This window comes from Oppia nitens, unplaced genomic scaffold (assembly GCF_028296485.1).
Source record: "Oppia nitens isolate AA-2021 unplaced genomic scaffold, nextdenovo-longstitch-racon4-pilon3 scaffold3_pilon_pilon_pilon, whole genome shotgun sequence".
Lineage (NCBI taxonomy): Eukaryota > Metazoa > Arthropoda > Arachnida > Sarcoptiformes > Oppiidae > Oppia > Oppia nitens.
Window position 1 is genome coordinate 254,852 of NW_026533221.1, and position 16,666 is coordinate 271,517.

At 25.2% G+C, this 16,666-nt stretch overlaps 4 protein-coding genes across 4 annotated transcripts; 2 read left to right on the forward strand and 2 right to left on the reverse strand.

Annotated features, from left to right (window-relative positions):
* Positions 1–1,296: 1,296 nt before the first annotated feature.
* LOC128958924 (keratin, type II cytoskeletal 1-like) lies at positions 1,297–2,100 on the forward strand. The gene is made up of 2 exons (XM_054304887.1): positions 1,297–1,305; positions 1,384–2,100. Exons 1-2 carry the CDS (start codon positions 1,297–1,299, stop codon positions 2,098–2,100), a joined length of 726 nt encoding a protein of 241 aa, XP_054160862.1.
* A 3,883-nt stretch (positions 2,101–5,983) lies between these two features.
* On the reverse strand, positions 5,984–7,513 carry LOC128958926 (myb-like protein AA). Its single transcript, XM_054304889.1, has one exon. The coding sequence runs from the start codon at positions 7,511–7,513 to the stop codon at positions 5,984–5,986; it is 1,530 nt and encodes a 509-aa protein (XP_054160864.1).
* Positions 7,514–8,107: 594 nt separating this feature from the next.
* LOC128958929 (keratin, type I cytoskeletal 10-like) lies at positions 8,108–14,220 on the forward strand. Its single transcript, XM_054304892.1, has 2 exons — positions 8,108–8,161; positions 13,327–14,220. Exons 1-2 carry the CDS (start codon positions 8,108–8,110, stop codon positions 14,218–14,220), a joined length of 948 nt encoding a protein of 315 aa, XP_054160867.1.
* An 838-nt stretch (positions 14,221–15,058) lies between these two features.
* LOC128958931 (keratin, type II cytoskeletal 1-like) lies at positions 15,059–16,326 on the reverse strand. The gene is made up of 2 exons (XM_054304896.1): positions 16,318–16,326; positions 15,059–15,910 (listed from the first exon to the last, which is right to left on the reverse strand). Exons 1-2 carry the CDS (start codon positions 16,324–16,326, stop codon positions 15,059–15,061), a joined length of 861 nt encoding a protein of 286 aa, XP_054160871.1.
* Positions 16,327–16,666: the final 340 nt, after the last annotated feature.

A 16,666-nucleotide genomic window follows, 5' to 3' on the forward strand; every position in this document is an offset into this window, starting at 1 on the left:
AATTTTTTTAACGAATCATCAATAAATGAAAATTATAATAAAATTATAATTTGTTCAAAAAAAAATTAAATAAATTAACTATTTTTTTTGATAAAAAATTTTTGTCTTTTTTTTGATGCCAAAAGTTTATTGTATTTTATTATTATTATTATTACAGTATTAGATATTTTTTGATAAAATTTAAAATATTTTCAAATATTATTTTTGAAAATATTATTTAATAAATACTAAATTAATTATAATATATTATATATTTATATATTTTTTAATTAATTTATACAGTTTATGGTTGTTATTGACATTTACATTAATTAGTCTCATATAAAAAATAAATAAACAAAAAAAAAATAAAAATATTTATTTACACATTTTAAAAAAATTTAGTTTATTAATTTAATTTAAATTTAAATTAATCATTCAATTAGTCTCTAAATTTATTTGAACAACAAATTATTAAATGGTTTTTTGGTGTTTAAATTAAATGCTACCAGTGCTACAATCGGACAGTGCTAAGTTATGATAATGATAAACAAATTAAAAAAATAAATATCTTATTTATCGGTAAATTAAAAATTAATTAATTAATTTTTAAAAAAAAATCATTTGATAACATGTATGAGTAGTATATAATATTGTTAACAATAAGATATATATATATACTATATATATATAAATGGCAATCAATATTGTATCTAATAAATTGCTAAAATAAATCAATAATAATTACAATTATAATTTTTGTTTATTATTAATTAATTGTTAATTAAGTTTTCACTTTTTATTATTATTTTAATTGTCTAATTGACTGACAGACTAGACTGTCTGTCTGTCTGTCTGTCTCATAATGTCTTAATTTATAAATTAAAAATAAATAATAAATAAATAAACAATAAATAATATTATAAAAATACTTTTTAATAGATTTGCTAATTAAAGTTATATATATTTTTAAAAAAAAATTAATAAACATTTAATATATATTTTCAGAACAAATTAATTAATATTATAATTAGCTTATAATAGCTTATAATAATTGACTTTAAAAAATCATATATAAAGCCTAAGTAAAAGTTATGGTTGTTATCATTCAATCGGCAGTTTTTATTTGATAATCAATAGTCAACAAACCAACTAATATCTAATATTTAAATGTAATATAAAAAAAAAATTGAAAAATCAAATATAAGTTTTTATTTTCAATATTTGCTTCAAGTTTTGAATTATCAATTTTATTTTTATATAGATATTGTATATATTGTATAATCAATACATTGGAATATATTTATTTTCAGTAAAATGATCAAGGTAAAGTTTTATTGTGATTTTATTGAAAAAAATATTAACTATTTTTTGTTTGTTTGGTTGGTTGGTTTAATTTCACAGTACATACTAGTTCTCACATGTGTGGCCTACTGTAGAGCGGGAGGCTATGGTGGTTATGGCGGTAGTGGTGGTGGTTATGGTGGAGGATATGGTGGAGGACACGGCGGTAGTGGGAGTGGCAGTGGACTGGGATTTGGCGGTGGCGGCGGTTTCGCCGGCGGTATAATACCTGCAGCCATAACTACCCGACACACTGTTGACGTACGGCCTACTAGTATACAGTCAGAACCGGTAGTACCGCAGACAGTGCTGGTCGATGCCGGTATTGTGCCGCTGACCATAATGTTTAGGTCGATGTCCAGCAAAATGAGTGTCGTTCAGCAACATATCGGCGGTTCGGGTGATACACAGCATACGTCATCGGAGGACGAACCGCATAAACTCGTTCATCGGGTAACCAAACCGATCATACAGGAGGTACGCGAAGTGATTACACCGTACAGACGAGTCGTACAGGAGATACAGCCGGTTGTCGAAGACATCCAGACTATTGTTGCCAGTGGTCAGGCTAGAGATGGTGGTGCTGGCGGTGCTGGTGGTGGTGGTGATGGTGGCAGCGGTTTTGGCGGTGGTTTTGGAGGTAATGGCGGCGGAGACGGCGGCAGTGATGGTGGTCATGGAGGATATGGTGGTAGCGGCGGATATGGCGGCGGACATTATGCCGGTGCTCGTAGAGGAGCTGCCAAAGCTGCCGGTGCCGCAGCTGCCAGTGCTTAGTGTCTGTGTGTTTAGTCTAATTAATTGATATATGTTTTTGTATATGTTTAACAGTGTTATTTAGTTTATGTAATATATATATATATAATTTTAAATTATTATTGAATTAATAAAATTATTTTTTAAAATTATAATTTTCTTCAAAATATATATTTATATATATATATATTTCTACCCTAATTTAATTTCCAACAATTTTTTTTTAAATTTACGATACAATTAGGTAATTTGAGTTTATATATAAAAAATAATTATATTATATTTATTAAATCAATTAATATTAGACATTATATTTTTTTTGATTGCAAAAAAATATTAATATAAAATTATTTTAATTTAATATAATATTTTTTAAATTCATGCTAATTGTTATTAGCGTAAAACATAAAACTTATAATTTTAAGGTGTTTATAAAAATCTATATTTTTATTATTAGTATTATTAATTTATTATTATTATTATTATTACTTGAAAGCTATCAAAATTAATTATATATTTTATTTTATTTTTAATAGTTTTATCAACAAATCTAATACTATGGAAATTTGAGATAAAATATTTTTGATATATATTAAGTAATTAATATTATTATAACTGTGGAAATAGACATAAAAACAATGACATACATACATAGTTAGTCATATTATTAATAATAATAATAATAATAATAATAATAAAAATGCTAAACATTTTTTGTTTATTTTCATTAATTCAACAACAAAAAAAATATATGTATATTTTTGTTTGTTTTTTTTTTAGTTTATTAATTTAGTTTTAAAAATAAAATTAATTAACTATCACTACTAATCACTAACCAGTTATGTGGCAAACAACATATACTAATAATAATAATAATTTAAAAATTTTAGCATATTTTCTATTGTTTGGTTTTATGCTACCAGTGCTACAAATTAGATCGGATGATGATAATGATAAAAAATATTTGATTGACACCTATTTGTCGCGTTTGAAAATCAATTACATAATCATCGATACCGAGTGCGAGGACCGGATTGTTGATGATAAGCGCCGATGTGTTAGACAATCGGTAGTCGATTGGCAATCGGTGGACAATCGGGACAGAGCCGACTGTTGTATTGTTTGGGATATTAACGACTGTATACTGGATGCTGTAGAGGACGGATGCGATCGTGTTATCTTCAATCGTGTTAAACGGCTTATGGATGATATGAATAGGAGGGACAGCGATGCCCTGTGTCCGGACTATACGTACGGTTCATACGGTTGTCATTTTCCTGTTTGGGCCATCTGTTTGATTGTCATCTTCGGCTTGATTACCATTGTTGCCATTGTTGTCATCAGTTGTCTGTGCTATCATCACAGACACGCATTCAGATCCTATGATTTTTAGGCAACAAAAAAAATTATTTATTTATTTTTTTAAACCAATTATTGTATTAGAAATTAAATTATTATTATTATATATACTCTAAATATAATATAATACTGTATTTATAATTATATAATAAATATATATTAAATATACTATTAATTTAAATTAAATATACTATTAATTTAATTTAAATTAAATATACTATTAATTTAATTTAAATTAAATATATAATTAATTTAATTTAAATATAATATTAATTTAATTTAAATATAATATTACATATATCAGGATAACTTAAAATTTTATAACATATATTTTATTTAATAATAATTATTTATTTATTTATTTATATCAAATTTTTTATGTATTGTAAATAAACTATTTAAAAAAAAAATATTAATTTATTACACAAACTTGATTTCATTAGTGTTAGTCATTTTTAAAAAAATATATCTATCAATAAAATTATAAATTAATTGTTTTGTTTGTTTGTTTGTTTCAACTAACTATTATTTGAATTAATTATTATTATAGTTCAATGAAAAGTTTGTTGACTTTTTTTTGTTTGTTTGTTTGTTTGTGTGGTTAGGTTTTACTACCGTATATTTAATTGTTATGCAAGAAAAAAAAATTGATCCTAACTATCAATATTAACAAATAGTAATAATAATAATAATAATTAAATTCATACCATTTTATATTACCTGAACATTATATTAACCATCAAATCCATTGACAATATCTTAATTTCAATCAAACATATGGGAGGGTTGACCATCACTATCCAAAATTTACTGGACATTCAAAAAAATTTAGTTAACTATATTTATAGGCATATTGAGAGAGAGAGAGAGAGAGAGAGAGAGAGAGAGAGAGAGAGAGAGAGAGAGAGAGAGAGAGACATTGATCTCAAGCCTACCCAACCAATTCATGACTGTCCACATAATCACATAATAAACTGAACCACCAATACATACAAACAAAGAGGTCATAATAACTAAAAAAATAGATTTTTATTTAATAAATATTTATATTTAAAATAATTTTTTTTAATTTGTTTGTTTACTAAATATATATATATAATTAGTTTAGTTTATCTATTATTGTATTAACTGCTGTAATATTTTAACTATTTATATATATATATATATTAATAGTATAAATATACGGTATAATGTATTAAACAATGTATTATATTTATTATTAATAATAAGCATTTTTAAGTAAATAATTTAGTAATTATTATTATTATTATAATAAAAATCATACAATTTTTTGTATATTATTTTTATGTGTCAAATGACCCCCTCTCTCTCTCTAAAGTATTTAACTTTATTTATATAATAATAATAATACTAATAAGTTTAACAATAAAAGCTTAATACAGTATATAATTATAATTGTTAACTAATGTGTGACAAATTGGTCAATTTTTTGCTGTCATAATTATTTTTTTTAAATTTTCAATTTATATTTTTTTACAAACAAACACAAACACACACATACACATACATACATACACATACATACACACACATACACACACATACACACACATAAACACACATACACACACATAAACACACATACACACACATATACACACATACACACACATACACACACATACACACACACACACACACATACACATACACATACACATACACACACACATACACACACATACATACACACAAACAAACTTTAATTTGCATAACAATATGTCTAAACAAACATGTTTTACAAACACATATTTTCAAATTCATATAATATATTAAAAATAATTTAAATGACCGATTTTTGTTGTTATTATATATTATGATATTTAAATTATTATATACTGTATATTTATAAATTAAATCTATTGTATTAATATACTTTTACTTTAATAAAATAATTGTTGAATTGCATGTTTTTTATGTGTGTGTGTGTGTTTTTGATATATCATAGCAATTATATTGATATTATATACTGTACTTTAGATTTATACTATTAGATAATAGCAATTATTTTTTATAAATATATACGTTATCATATATTTTTATCACCTATCAATTTTGAATCTAACAATTTGCTTGTTTTTTATCATATCTAAAAAATAAAAAATAATAAAACAATACTTTTACTTACAGTTATACTGTATATACAATATATATATATATATATATATTTGTATATAATATTATAGTAATAGAGATATATAATGGATAATCTCAGTTGTTTTGTTAGAGAAAAATATTATTAAATGTTTTTATTATATTATAATTAACTCAATATTTTGTTGTTGTTGTTGTATTAAATTATAAGATTATTTTTCAAGTTATTATTATTATTATTTTAATTTATTATTTTTTAAATAAATACTACAATCTTTTATAATTTTATAAAATAAAAAATTTGATAATTATATTAGATTAACAAACAAACAAACAATTTTTTCCTGTATACATAATATACAAAAAAAACAATAAAACAAAAATTAATTACTAATACTATTAATAATACATATATTAACAAAATGTGTCATCAATATGATTGTTGTGCTGATGATGATGGATAATGATGATGATAATGCTGGTTATGATAGCTGGGAATGGTAGCTGAAAATAGCTGAGCTAACGATCCCAGTGTCGACGCTTTGCTAATCATTGGATCATCACTATTATACTGACTATTACTATATATCGGTATCAATGTAGCTGCCGGTGCTCCTACGGCTGCTGCCGATGCTTGCGATTGTCGTACTAAGCCATCATAGCCGTCACTGGTAGCCAAATCACCTGTATAACCGTTGACCAGGTCTAGGGTCAAGTAGGCTGCATCACCACTATCATAGACAGGACTATTATCATACATACCATTGTTGTTTGCTGTATAATAATTATCATTATTATTATTATTATTACTTTTAACAACTTTGTTCGGGTGCTCATAGTATTGATCATCAATTAATTGCTGATAATTTTGTTTATAATATAAATCTTGTATAGCATTGTGCTGTTGATAGGGTTGTTGGTGTTGGTGTTGTTGTCCAATAGTAGGGTTGCTATTGTATGAATTAATCAAACTTTTTTGGTCGTTGTTGTCGTCATAATTTAGGGCACTTCCGTAGTCAGTGCCTTGACTTGTTGTCCTATAGTATTGCTGGTGTTGTTGTTGTTGCTTATCTGGTTGGGCGTCGGCGGCGGCAGCACTGGCCGTAGAATAGCCGCCGCCATACGTATGATCTAACGGCTCGGCGATGCCGTATATTATAGGCGCCGTCGGCGGCTGCTGTTGTTGTTGTTGTCGGGAATGATCGGGTGTTTCGTATACCACTTGCGGTGGCTGTTTGTCCGCCGCCGGCGCATGATTTACGGTCATATAGTAGCTATGGATGTCATAGTTTGTAGGCTTTGCCCCATATATTGTGCTTAAGTCATAGATTTTGTTGTATTGATTAGTATTAGTATTGTTGTCATTGTTTGCATCGACACTATAATAATGATAGTTATTATTATTATTTTGGTAATCAATGGCTGCTGCGGTCGGTGTGTATGATGTATAGGTCGGTGCTTGCGGTGATGATGGCTGCTGTAAATGGTTGGCTGTTATATAGTATCCATAGTTGTTATGATGATCGGTATTCAGGTCATCGGCGGCCACTGAATTCAAATTGTATACACTGTTCACATAATTATCATTTGGTGACTCCTGTTGTTGTTGCTGATGGTGCTGCTGCTGCTGATGCCTGTCATCGTGTTGTATACTATTACCATAGCTCATGTAGACACTGCTTTTGGGTTCACCAGTGGCGGCTACCACTGTCTTAACTTCCTCGATGACCGGCTTTATCTGTTGGATAACCTGTCGATAGGGAACAATAACTTCCCGAACCGTTTGGATAACCGGTTTTTTGATCTCGTGTTTCAGATAGTGTGGTTCATCCTGGGAGACACTGTGCTGGGTATGGCCAGCCGTATGGCTAGGCCGGTGCTCCTGTTTGACATGAATTTGGCTGGACTTGGTCCTAAAGTGTACATACAAGTTGGCAATGCTAGCCGGTACCAGTATCATCTGGGGATCGTGCGGTTTATTGGCGTAGACATTGGGTACATCCTTATAGGAGATGGTATGCTTGCGTATTATGGCAGCAGGTATTACATTTCCCTGGGATAACTGGCCGCTTAATAGTGTTACCAATAATACGGTGGCACTACCAAACAATCCCTATATATATATATACAGTATATACAGTATATTTGATCAAAAAAAATTATTTAACAATTTAAACAAACAACAAAAATTTTCATTAAATTATTCATACAATACTAATATTATTATTAAAGTATTAATTATTATTATTTAATTTAAAAAATCAATATAATTATTATATAACTTTTAATTAATATGTATATACACATTATACACACTATACACTTACCAAATTGGATAATAACATTATTATTTAATAATAATAATAATGATTTTTTTATATATATAAAATTAATATTAAATCAAATACACAACTGTTTGTCGATATAATCGCAATATTAATAATGAATTGTATTTAATCAATAAAATTGCAAATCAAAAGTTTTATATATATATATATATCATATAATATATATTTGTATTATAAATATCAATTGAATATAAGCCTTATAACACATGTGGTCGGCTATTACTCTACTGACACACTATCTAAATGTACATAACTTTCAAGTCAGTCACACCTTTAGGTTTATTTCTAAATTTGATAATTTTTTTTTGCTTATATTTCAAATATATTATATATAATATATTGAGTTTAATATATAATATATTATAGTTTGGTACTTGAAGTTTGCCTTAATTTTTGTTTTTTAACTCTCTATCTCTCTCTCTCTCCAATTTCTATCCAACTGTGAGAGAGAGAGAGAGAGAGAGAGAGAGAAAAAAAATTGATTGAAATATATATAAATACTTATTTAATATATATATACATATAAATTAAGTTTGATATCTGTCTAACAAACAGTTATTATATACATGTAATAGTACATGTAGTATAGTAAATGGGAATGGTCGATTTTGGTTGTCCCCTAAAGGGCTGTTAGTTTTTTTAAAAAAAAAATATAGAGTAGTATATTAAACACATTACTATTTATTATTATTATTATTATTAAAATAAAAACTTTTATATTAATATATCCATTATATAACAATCAGCGCTTTAGTGATACAGATATACATTTGGAAACATACACAACATATTAATAATAACATATATATAATTATAATTTTTGTTTTTTTATAAATTACAATATCTATATATCATATTAATATAATAGTTATTTTTTCATATCGGAAGCAAATTGTTATATTTTATAATTCAAGAAAAAAATATTAAAAAAAATTACTATTATATTAACTCAACTATCATTTAATTTATTATTATTGATTATACTTTAATTTCTATGATACATGTTTTTCACATATATATATATATTTAAAATATTTATTTTTTATATAAACAAAAAAATAAATACATATAATAAAATATAAAAATATAACGTGCAATTTTGTATTTTATTTTAAATTATATATTTTATTTTATTTTTTTTTGAAAAAGATATTACACTAATAACTAATCTAATTTATACAAATTGATTGGTAATTATATATATACTGTATATATATATAATAAAATATGGATTATTTTTTTATAACAACAACAAAAATATTAAATTATAAGTGATATTAATATAATAAATATCAAAATACTACTGTTTTTTATGTTATTATAACAATATATCACAGTTTTCTATAATATTTATATTAATTATATAATTGAATTTTATTTGTTTTTTTCAAATAAAAAATTGTGATAATTTGTTGAAAATTATTACTATTTTTTTGTTTTAATTTTTTTCTAATTATTTTAGATTAAAATAAAGATTAAAACTAATCAAAATTGCATAAAATTTAATAAATAATATTTATTTATTGTCAAAGATTTTTTTTTAAAAAAATAATAAATATTTTTTAGTTAAAACTCGGATACTATTATAAAATATTATTTAGTTAATCAATAGTTTTAGTGTATATTTTTAAATTTTATTTAAACATAACATTATAATAATAATCTATAAATAATATTAAAATTTTCTTAATTTTTATAATATTTGTATTAAAATATTTGTATAAAAATATTTGTATTCCTGTTTTGTTAAATTTTGTTGTTTTTTTATTGATTTAATCGTAAAAATATTATTTATTTATTTTTTTTTTGGTATTATAATCGTGTACTGACTTAACTATTATTATTATTATTATTATTAAATTGCAATCAATCAAAAACAAACAAAAAATAATCTCAAATTTTGATTTTTGTCAAATTATTGTATACAGTAGTTATCAATATATATTAATATATAGGAAACAATTTAATTAATATATATGTTATTTTATTATTATTATTATTATAAAAACATGTTTTATAGTCAATTACATTAATTAATGATATTATAACATTTTATCAGATTTTAATTGTATAATTATAAGGTTAGCTATTTTTTTTTGTTTTGAAAAAAATATTGTGTTACCAAAATTAATTAAATTTTATTTTTATAAGCTTTACTTTCAGCTAAATTATACTTTTAAAAAACACATTTACTTAATTTTTTTTTAAATAAAATTATAAACAATTATATTAATAGTAAACTATAATTTTATTATTTATATTATATATAGATATAGATATATAACAATTTATGATAAATATTATCAGCAAAATAATAATAATAAACAATAATTAAATGTTCATAATATTTATTAATAAATTTAATTTATTGAGATTACAAAAAAAATTAATAAAAAGTAATAATTATTTTAATAATAATAATAATTGTTTAAGCATTTAGTTTAACATAAAATTTATGATTTTTATAAACTATATTAATAATAAATATAGTTTAATACAATACAAACAGTATATTAATAAAAATAATTTAATAAGCAATAAGTTTTAGATTATATAGCAATATATATATATAGTTAATAATTAAGTTTAAAATAATTGTGTGTGAAAAATTTTTATAATCAAATTTAGTTAATAATAATTAATAATAATATAATCGGGTATTATAATCGGGTAATAACAATCGGGTAATAACAATCGGTGCCTAATTAACAACCACATGGACCTATCGGTTCATAATTGATTAGTTTGTATTTTTTGGGAATTGGCGGACATTTTGTAGTTGGTTTACATGGTTTACCTCCATGTCCTCCTTTACATCCACCACCACCAGGAGGTCCACCGTGTCCACCACTGGGTAGGGCCATAGTATTGTCAATTGTTGTCAACCATACCATCAAAATTGTAAGCATCATAACACCGATTAGTAAATTAGTTTTATTATTATACATTTTATAGTAATTAGTTATAATAATTTATTTATTAATAATTGAAATTAATTTTTTAAAAATTAATTACTAAAATAATAATGATTATACATTTGATGAGTTTATATGCGATTTATATACCTTTGAATTTATTTGGTTTATTTTATTTAGTGATGTATTTCTTTTTTTTGGCAATAATTTTATATTTATGAAATTATAAACAATATTTTTTAATATTTATTATTAATTATATATATATAACAATATACAAAAATATGATACATTGTTTTTTTTGTATTTTCAAAATATTAATTATTTATTATATATATACAGTATATACAGTATATGTATATTCATTGTAAAATGTCATAAATTTAGTAATAATATATATAGTTATATATATATATATATATTATTATTACTAAAATAATTAACTGAATTTAGTTGGATTTTTTTTATATAATCTTATTTATATTTAAATAATAGTAATTTATGAGACAATTGGCAAATAGTTTTTAAAAATAACTTATAATTTTTGATTATATGCTAAACATATATATAAATGATAATTATAAGTAAATTTTTATTAATATAATATTAAACATTTTTTTTGACAATTGTAGCAACGCATTAAAAAATTATATATATATATATATTTACATAACTCAATTAATAACATAATTTATTTGTTTAAATAAAACAATTTTATATGAAAAAAATACAAAATTTTTCATTAACAATATATATAAATATAACAATAATCATTTAATAATAATTACTATAAATAATAGTAATTAATTATTAAAAATTATTATTATTATTAGTGCTAATAAATAATAATTTTATTCATTATATAATTTAACACACAAAAAAAATTAAATAAATTATAGTCAAGTGATTCATACAATTATTTATTATTTTGACTATCAAAACAAAAAATTCATTAAAAATTTATATAATTTATTTTATTTACATTACTGTTATCTATAGTTTATGATAGGGATTTTAAAAACACATTTTACTGTACAGTATTAAACAAAAAATTAAATTCATACATATAATAATTTATATATAATAAATATATATATTTATACAATTAAAAAATAAAAGTGGAATAAATAAAATAAATATGTTTTTTATTCAAAACCCATAAAAGTCGTGATTAATAAATACTATATTTATATATAATATTTACTGTTTTTTTTCTACAATATATACAGTACTGTATATATAAAAAAAATTATAGCAGTTTTTTTTTGCAAAATCAATCTTTATTTTTAATACACATTACAGGTATATATATATATATATATATATATACAGTATATATATAAAGGTAAAAACCGGAAGATAATTGTAATATAAAATATTATTATAGCATATATAATGCAGACAATAAAAAAATTATATATATATATTTATAAACTTATATATATATATGTTTTCCTACCTGTGCCGGATTGTATCCACTACTTGCATATTAATAGCCAACAAAAAATAAATTAATCCCCAAAAACAATACACACAAACATACACACTATCATCTCATTAGTCCCAAAAAAAATGTATATATATTTTCTTTTATTTTTCTTATTTATTGTAAAAACTTATTATTATTATTGCTCTCCATATATACTGTATACTGTATATATAAGTACTGTATTATACAGTTATATATATATATACAGTAAAAATAAATAAATTATTTGTAATTTAAAATTAGAATTTTAAATAGATTTTTAATATCCATCTCTCTCTCTCTCTCTCTCTCTCTCTCTCTCTCTCTTTTCCCCCTTTTTTTTGTTACTTTCACTTAATGTTGTTTTATTTTATATATATATATATTTTAGCAATTTGTATGTTTAAGTAACCCACCCCCAGGCTATCAGGTAATCAGGTATATAAATATTGCAACAATTTTTTCTTTCAATTCAATTTCAATCACTAAAAAAGTGAAAGTTTGTTTCCGATTTGTTTGTGTGTGTGTCTGTCTGTCTATTGTCTGTAAAGTAAAAAAGTTTTTTATTGGAAATTGTTTTGTTGACCAAAAAAAATTTGACATTTTTTTTGTTGTTATCATTATAATCAAGAAAAAATATTTAGCCATATTAGTAATTATTATTAATAATGTTCAAGGTAAGTTTATTATAAATTTATTTAATTTATTATTTATATATATTATTATTAATAACACTAAATAATTATTAATATATATTATTAATAATACTAAATAATTATTAATATTTATTGTTATCAGTAATTGTTTTTCGTGTAGAAAAACAAATTATTATTGAAAACATTTATATATATATAAATAATAATATAATTATAAGTTTAACTAATAAGTTATCAACAATAACAATATGATAATAAATTATATAAATCCCATAATAATTATATTATTATTATTATTATATTTTCTAAATATTTTTATAATAATAATAATAATTAAATTTAATTTAATTTAATTAAATTAATTAATTAATTATATATTTCAATAGATTTATTTATTATCGTTTGTATTTGTCGCCTGCAATGCTGGTGGTGGCGGCGGGGGTTACGGTGGTAGCGGTGGCGGTGGCGGCGGCTATGGTGGTAGCGGTGGATTCAACTTAGGTGGTGGCGGTGGCGGAGGTTATGGTGGTTTTGGTGGCGGAGGTAGCGGTGGTGGTGGTGGAGGAGGATATGGTGGTAGCAGTGGAGGTGGCGGCGGTGGTGGAAACTATGGCGGTTCCGGACCGGTTACCGCTGCTGTCCAATCGCAGCACACTGTCGAGTACCGACACGTCAACATACCGCAGGAAGTCCCTCAACATCAGGTTATCGAAGTTGATGGCGGCCAGTTACCGTTGACCATACATTTCAAATCGGCATCCAGTAACATACAGGTACAGCAAACACATCAGCCGGCACAAGCGGGCGAAATACAACAAACCCAATCGGAGGACGAACCCACCCGATTGCAACACGAAGTAACCAAACCGATCATTCAGGAGATTCGGGAAATTATTACACCCTATCGTCGAGTGATACAAGAAGTCAGACCCGTTCAGGAAGAAGTACATACTATTGTGGCCAGAGGTGAGGCCAGAGGTGGTGGTGGACAGGGAGGTATCGGTGGTGCTGTTCAAGGAGGTGGTCAGTTATTGGGTGGCGGCGGCGGTGCTGGTGGTTATGGAGGAGCTGTTTCGCGGGGTAGTGTCTCAGTTGGTGGCGGCGCCGGAGGATATGGCGGTGTTAGTGGCGGTGGCGGCTCATCATATGGTGGTTCAGGCGGTTCCGGCGGATACAGTGCCCGAAGTTCGGTCTCCGAGGGCGCACACGTCGAACGTAATATCATACGTGTCCTCGAATCGCCCGGTAAAGTGGTCTACGGCGGTGCTGCCAGCAGTTAAGCACAGTTACCCAATAGATAGATAGATAGATATATAGATACCTGTCCTCATCAATGCCAATCAACTCATTATTTAAGTTTGCATACTATGATAATTATATATGTATTTAATTAATTAATTATATTTTTGTTGTTGTTAAAAAATAATAATAATTTTTTTAAAAATAAGTCAATAACTATTATACCATATTGTAAAATAATATTATAGAAATTTTTATCAATAAATTTATTTATATTAATAATTTAAATACTATTTATTTATTTTTATTTTTTTTTTAATTTATAACTTATTGTTATTTTTGGAAATGTTATGTAATTTTTATTTATACTTAACACACATATATTGAAGTATTACTATTAATACTGTATTAATAGTATAAACAATATTTTTATGATATACTGTATATATTATTAAATATCTAATCTAAATGTATTAAATATTCAGTAATAATAATAATATGATATTAAGTATAATAAAAGTTAGAAAATAAATATTCAAACTTAAGTATAATATTATCATATTTTGTTAATAATAATAATAATAATAATACAAAATTATTTGCAAATAATAATAATAATATTTATTTATTTTTTAATAATGCTATATATAATACATCAAATAATAATTATAATTTAAATAAAATACAATATAATAATAATAATAATCAAATAAAACTTGAAGTTATTATTAGTTTTTTTTTGTTTTGTTAAATTATTAACAATAAATTCTATCAATTAGTTAGTATATCTATAATATATGCTATAATTATAGACACAATATATATATATAAATCATATTTGGCTTATCCATCATATATTAATGGTCACACACTTGTAGGTTATGCTCTATAACTTTTACCACCCGATCCCGAGCCGCCGCCACCCGAACTATAGGATCCTCTACCGCCGCTACCGGTTCCATAGGAACCGCCAGTTATTCCTCCACTACTACTACCACCACCATAACCGCCTCCTCGGCCGCCACCATAACCTCCACCACCGCCGCCGCCGCGTCTTCTACCGCCACCATAACCGCCATCGCCGCCATCGTAACCATCGCCGCCACGTCGGCGACCATCACCGCGTGCAACAATAGTCTTGACTTCCTCTTCGACCGGTCGGATCTCTTGGATAACCCGTCTGTAGGGTGTAATTACTTCGTGAACCTCTTGTATGATAGGTTTGGTCACTTCGTGGACCAGACGATGAGGTTCGTCCTCGGATTGGGTTCGTTGTTCTTCGCCAGCACCGGCACCTTCGTGACTCTGGTGAACCTGTAGTCGACTCGATGCCGACTTAAAATGTATGACAAGAGGTAGATGGCCGGCATCGACTTCGACAATCTGCGGCTCGATGTCGTCCTGCGGTAGATCGACATCAATATATTCGACACTGTGTTTGGTTGTGATGGCAGCCGGTATGATGTTTCCGCCGCGACCTCCGCGATCGCCACCACCACCGCCGCGACCTCCATATCGTCCACCACTACCACCACGTCCTCCACCGCCATATCCTCCACCACCACGTCCTCCACCATATCCGCCGCCGCCACCACCACTATAGGAGCCGCCGAAACTTCCACCTCCATAGCCACCACCACTACCCCCTCCTGAGCTACCATAGCCACCACCACCTCCTCCGGCATTTACCGCTACTGTGCAATATATTATCGCTAATGATATGACTGCAACCTATAATAATAATAATAATAATAATAATAATAAATCAAATTATTGTCAAAACATTATTACACAATATTATTGTATATACAGATAATATAATTAATTTATTTGATTATATTTTTTTATGCATTTACTAAAAAATTTCTAATTAAATAATTTTATTATATAAAACATTTATTATTATTTTATTTATTAAACAAAAAAAAATTAGTAATAAATTTCATAAATTTATTAATTAAACAAAATTTTAATCTATTATTAAAACACCTAACAATTTAATTGAATTAAATATATTTATATAAATATTTATAAAAAAAATCTAACTAAAAATATTTATATATATATAAATTAATTCAATAATAATATTTATTTAAAAATTATTTAAAAAATAAAAATAATAATAATTTTATACATACTTTATACATAATGATGAACGTGTTGTTTATAATAAATATTTTTTTTCTAAATTAAAATTTAGTTAAAACTAAAACTTTTTCAAACTAAAGTATAAAAAACACTTTATTATATATAAATCCTAATCTTATAATATGAAACTATAAAAAAAATATCTTATATATTGTCGTCCACTGTATTAGACGATTGTCACAAACAAACTGATGGATTGTTTGCCGTTTGCGATGACTTTTATATTTCATCTGATCTGCAAATTAAGTGTTTTTTGTGTAATTAATTGTGTCTTCAATTTTCACTTTTATTTTATATATTTAATTTTATTTATTTAGTTTTAGTTATTTAGTTACAGGG

Bases quoted from the DNA above. Each gene is read 5' to 3' on its own strand.
- LOC128958929 (XM_054304892.1), top strand. From the start codon at position 8,108: ATGTGGTCGGCTATTACTCTACTGACACACTATCTAAATGTACATAAC. The intron at 8,162-13,326 runs GTCAGTCACACC...ATATTTCAATAG, and splicing joins TAAATGTACATAACTTTCAA to ATTTATTTATTATCGTTTGT.
- LOC128958926 (XM_054304889.1), bottom strand. From the start codon at position 7,513: ATGATACTGGTACCGGCTAGCATTGCCAACTTGTATGTACACTTTAGG.